Raw genomic sequence first — 5,240 nt, forward strand, 5'->3', positions numbered from 1 at the left:
TTCCAGTTGTCAACTTGATTTCTATGCCTGCCTTGGTTTTCCTTGTCTTGTATTTGTAAGCCCTGGCAATACAGATGTATTCCTCCTTTCTGGTTGCCAGTCATTCTTCCATTGTTTATATGCTCCTCTTTCCTTTTTCAGAAGCTCTCTAATATTCCTGTTGAGTCAAGTGGGTCTATTGGCTCCTTTCCTGTTTTTTTTGCCTGCATGGGGCTGGCCTGTTTTTGGGCTATGAGAATTGCCTCCTTAAGGAAGCTTCACCATTCCCAAACTCCCAAATCATCCAGTTGCTGGTTGCAGAGGGCCTCTCCAACTAGCCTCTTGAATTTGGCAAAATCTGCCTTCTTGAACTCCAGGACTTCTGTTCTGCTGTCTGATTTCATTGTCTTATGGTAGATGGTGAACCTAACCAGGTTGTGATCGCTGTTTCCCAGAGTACCACCAATCCTTACGTCACCTATTATGTCATCACCTTTGACCAGCACTATATCCAGAGTGGCCTTACCCCTGGCAGGACTTTCCATAACCTGGATCAGAAACAGATCGTCTGTTGTTGCCAAGAAGTTGGCTGACCTGCCAGAGGTAGCTGAGTGATCCTCCCAAAAAATATCAGGGTAGTTAAAGTCACCCATGCATGACGATCGTGTCTCTAATGTTAGCTGCCTCAGTCCGTTCTCTGGAGAATGCCTGATAACTCTCCTCTTCTTGGGAGGAAGGCCTGTAGCAGACTCCCACCATCAGGACTGCCTCTCCTGATCTCCCTTGAGACCTTCTGGGTCAGGATACAAGAGACCCTTCTCTGTTGTCAGATGTGACCTGCAGTGAGGGGTACTGCTCTCTTACATATGGGAATCCATAGAATAAGAAACATTCTCACCAGTTGTAGTCTTTCTGAATACTCTGTAATAGAACAATTGCTCTTTTGCTTCTCTGTAGTCAAAAAACCAAACGGGGCCTTTGTACACACAACAAAATTGGCCTTTAAAGCAGCTTAAGTGCCCTTTTGCACAGCTTTAATGGTGTTGCTGTTTACACACTCGGCAGCATATTCTGCTTTAATGGCATTGCTATTTACATGCTCAGTGGCGTATTCTGCTTTAAATGACTTTGCAATGTAGCAAGGTAAAACTCCTCCAAGGTGCTTTTGTTTGCTACCTAACAAAGTGCAATGGTTCATGGAGTGCTGGAAGTCAATGTGCTTAGGAAAGCTTGGACTTGGTGGGCTTACAGTGTCCCATGAACTCTCCCCACCACCTTCTCCTGACACCAGCACACCCAGCTGCCCTCTTGCCAACTTGCTGCTCTGCCCCAAGGGCAACCCAGCCATTCCAAGGTGGACCCAGGCAGGTGGGAAGGAGATGGGGACAGTGCATGGGGTGCTGGAGCTTACCAGCCTCTCCCACAGTGCAGGATGGGGACAAGATGCTGGCAGGCTGAGCAGTCACTGAGCTGTGGGGGACCCTGTCGCTTCCCTCCATGGTGCTGGCAACCCCCAGGTGGCACCCCGCCCAGGTGGTCCTGGGGGCTGCCGCCACTGCAGAGGGAAGCACCAAGCCCTGTGTAGCTCAGGCATGCAGGCAAGCTCTGCGGGAAAAAATAAGAAAAAAAAGATAACTTTCCTTGTCCCTTTTTTTCCCACCCCCTCAGTCAAGCCTGCCTGCAGGAGCTTCTGCCAGGTCTCACAGCCGCTGAGCTGTACAGGGCCCAGTGCTTCCCTCTGTGGTGGCGGAGCCCCCCGGGACTGTCCAAGATGGGTGCTAGCAGGTGGGTGCTACCTGGGGGGCGCTGAAACCATGGAGGAAAGCACCGGGCCCCGCACAGCTCAGGGACTGCTTGGCCTGCGAGCAACTCCCTGTCCCCACCCAAGCCGTGGGAGAGGCAGATAGGCTGGGGGCGGTGTGGAAGGATCAGGCCCCTTCACCCTTGTACACACAACAGGGGTTTAATTCTCCCTAAATTGAAACAGTGGAAACAGAGGGTTTTAAAAAACCCACTGTTTCAATTTAGGAAGAATTAAACCCTCGTTGCATGTACAAGCACCCATGAAAGCTAAAAGCTGGTATTTTGAGGGGTGCCTTCAGTCCAGCAAGGTTGAGAACCACTGATTTACAAATAAACTTTTCCTTAATTTAAAAAAAAAAAGTTGTATATCCTGTTCACAACTTTTTTGTTTGTTTGTTTGCATGTTTTCTTCTTGAAAAGGATTTCAATATTAGAAGAAAATACAGGATTTGAAGATAAAGTGGTGTGGCTACTCTTAAGAATGAAGTCAGAGGCATAAATGCTATTAATTTTTACAGAAAAATAAAGATGAGGAAGAGGTGGAAACAGTGCCAGCTGACAGTTACTAGCATCATTACACCTTCCACCCCACCCAATTCTATTGGTTATTTTTACAGATGGTATAGTACTGGAGGCCTAAATCTCAAACGCTATAGCATTTTCCTGACTCTCAAATAACAATTGCATTAGGCCTTAACATCAATATTGTTTTTCTTTGTGTTTAGTGCTGTTTTTGTGTGCTTGTTCCTTCTCTGCCTTGTCGACCTGTTCTGCTACTATAATCAGAGCCACACAGAGAATTTACTTTGCTTCTTGGCAGCTGCCCAGATATGTTTTATGGAGAGTGCCAGCAAAAGTATTCTCTTTAATTACTTGTAATTAGGTGCAATATGTTTCATTATAGTGGCTGAATGTTTTTGAATCAAGAGATCCTCTAAAGCCAACTCCCCTGATAAGTGATATAGATGATATTCCTCTTTGGGGTGGGCTTGGAAATGGTTTGCCCTGAAGGAACTTTTGCTAGTTGAGCCTATCTTCTATGAGGAAGTTGAAGTGGGGAAACGAAGCAGTACCTGCCTAATTCTCAACCTTCAAAATGCATTTGATTTCTTATAGGAAGGAGGCAGCCTGTGGCCTTCTTATTTCTCCCTTCCTGTCACCCTTAGGATATGGCCAAGTAATTTGTTCTATTTACCTAAACCAGTGGTGCCCAGACGTGTTGCTTCATGGACCAGATGGGCAGTGCCAGGCCTAGCCATAGGCCAAATCTGGCTGGTACAGCAGGATCCCATCCAGTCACGGGAGAACTATGTTGCCTGACCCTGATCTGACCACCAGGGAGTGCAGGGTGGAGCAGCCCCAATCCAGATACATGGGACAGGGGAGAGCAACCCAGCCCTGACATATCAGGGTTGGGGGAAGCAGCCCCAATCCAAACACACTGGGGCAGGGGCAGAGCAGCTTTGATCCAGATGCACAGGGGAAGGATGGTGGGGAGCTCAGACCTGATCTGGACCGACAAGACAGGATGGGGTAGGGTGGAATGGCCCCAATCTGGACACGTGTGGGGAGGGAAACAGGGAGCAGCTTGGCCCAGACAGCCCGGGGTGGGGTTGTGAAGCAGCCCAGTCCAATTCAGATGCATGGTGCATAGCCCTGGCCCTGATCCTGCTGTGTTGCAGTGGCCCAGGCAGGACTGAACCCTGTTGCATGAAGGTTGTACCACTCTCCATCTGCCAATTTCTCCAACCCATAGGGATTCCAGCTGGCCAGATGCCATGGCACTGCAGCCAGATTTGGCCTGTGGGCCAGACCTGTTTATTGGAGTGCATAGAACTTTTGCTTCTCTGACAATTTTCCTACTGGATAAAGAGAAAGTGTCTTACCTCATTGCTACCACACTTTTCAAATGTGGAAAAGCAAGCTATGTAGCCACCAGTGAACAGCTGATTAGAGGCAAGGCTATTTACTCATTGTTCCCTTTGAGGATGACAAGAGAAGTGCGCTGGAAGGCAGCAAACTGGAGAATGAGGAAGGGCCCTTCATTCAGACAACAAAGATAAAAATTGCTGTCAAGAAAAATGGAGCCTGGAAGAGTATGATGCATCTGAAAAAGCCAAAATGCATGGGAATAGAGAAACAGAGTAAAGATCTGGCACATGACTTCCTCTTCCTGCCCCTGGCATCTGATGGAGCCCTCCCTGGACAGAGGAATTTCTTGTTCCAACATTCTGACCCACTGGGCTGAGAAGAAGAGTGGCCAAGAAGCAACAACTGAAAAGCTGGTTGCCCTCTGTCCAGGTCTGGAAGTTACAACTAAGGAATAATCTAGAGAAGACATATACAAAGCCTACGCTACATACAGTTCTTCAATTTTGTCCTGAAACTAACAATATAAAAGCTGGAAGAGAATAAGACAAGAGGTTTGTTGAGATGAATTAATTCCAGGTTAGCTTTCCTGTTGTGTTTTTCTCATTGGCCGTACAGATAGATATAGTATAAGGCACAACTATGCAGCTTAAAAACCTGAACCTCTTAAGTCCTCTTGATTTAGTCATTAAAAACCGCTAAGTTTTAGTAAACATTTTTACTAGCACAAATATTTTGAAATACATTCTAAATTACCATTTGAAGTTAAGAAAAATCACCTTATTATTTTCTTTATATGTATTTTTACTTTTTTTAAATTTTGCTTCCAGGTCAGCCAGTGGTTCCACAACGTCAGCTATTCTCTTTAAAGCTGCTGCTTTATTCTTCATGCTCTCTCTTTGCTTTTCCTCTAATTCAGCAGACATTGTTTTAATCTTCACCTATTTATAAGATATAAAACTACTGTCAACTACAATGAAAGCAGAAGAGGAACATCAAACAATTTATTAAAATTCTTTTAAAAATGATAAAAGTACACTTGCTTATACAAAATGTCAGCATCAGCAGCACAAATTAATCATATATATACATGCCAACCGCAAAGTTTTTAGAAATATCTATAAAATAAGACCAAAATTAGTCACTGAGCATGAATGCATCAAAAACAGTCCAACTGGCCAGCAGAATTTTGGACACAAACAGTAAAGGTACTAAGCAAGAAAAATATATAAATTTTTCACTTAAGCAGAACATGAAGTTACAGTACTATTTAAGCAGTTGCTATTCTTTGTGGAGACATCTAGGTGAACAGCCAGCATAGGTTTGTTGCGGGTAGGTCTTGCTTGACCAATCTAATTTCCTTTTACAACCAGGCAACCTATCACCTGGATAAGGGAGAAGAGATTGATGTCGTATATGTTGACTTTAAAAAAGTCTCCAATCTGGTATCCCATGATCACCTCCTAACAAAACTGGCCAACTGCGGCCTTGGCTTCACCACACTCCGCTGGATGGGGAATTGGCTCCGTGGTCAGACCCAGAGGGTGGTCGTTGATGGAAGTCAATCGTCATGGTGCCCTGTGACCAGT

At 45.5% G+C, this 5,240-nt stretch overlaps 1 protein-coding gene across 1 annotated transcript in view; it reads right to left on the reverse strand.

Annotated features, from left to right (window-relative positions):
• Positions 1-5,240, reverse strand: part of CCDC178 (coiled-coil domain containing 178) — a 138,112-nt gene that overhangs the window by 45,040 nt on the left and 87,832 nt on the right. Inside the window, exon 4 of the mRNA XM_019526788.1 lies at positions 4,431-4,592. Within this exon, the coding sequence (XP_019382333.1) occupies positions 4,431-4,592 (162 nt within the window). The remainder of the gene's footprint in view (positions 1-4,430; positions 4,593-5,240) is intronic.

Source organism: Gavialis gangeticus, unplaced genomic scaffold (assembly GCF_001723915.1).
Source record: "Gavialis gangeticus isolate Ggan-Ray unplaced genomic scaffold, GavGan_comp1, whole genome shotgun sequence".
Taxonomy (NCBI): domain Eukaryota; kingdom Metazoa; phylum Chordata; order Crocodylia; family Gavialidae; genus Gavialis; species Gavialis gangeticus.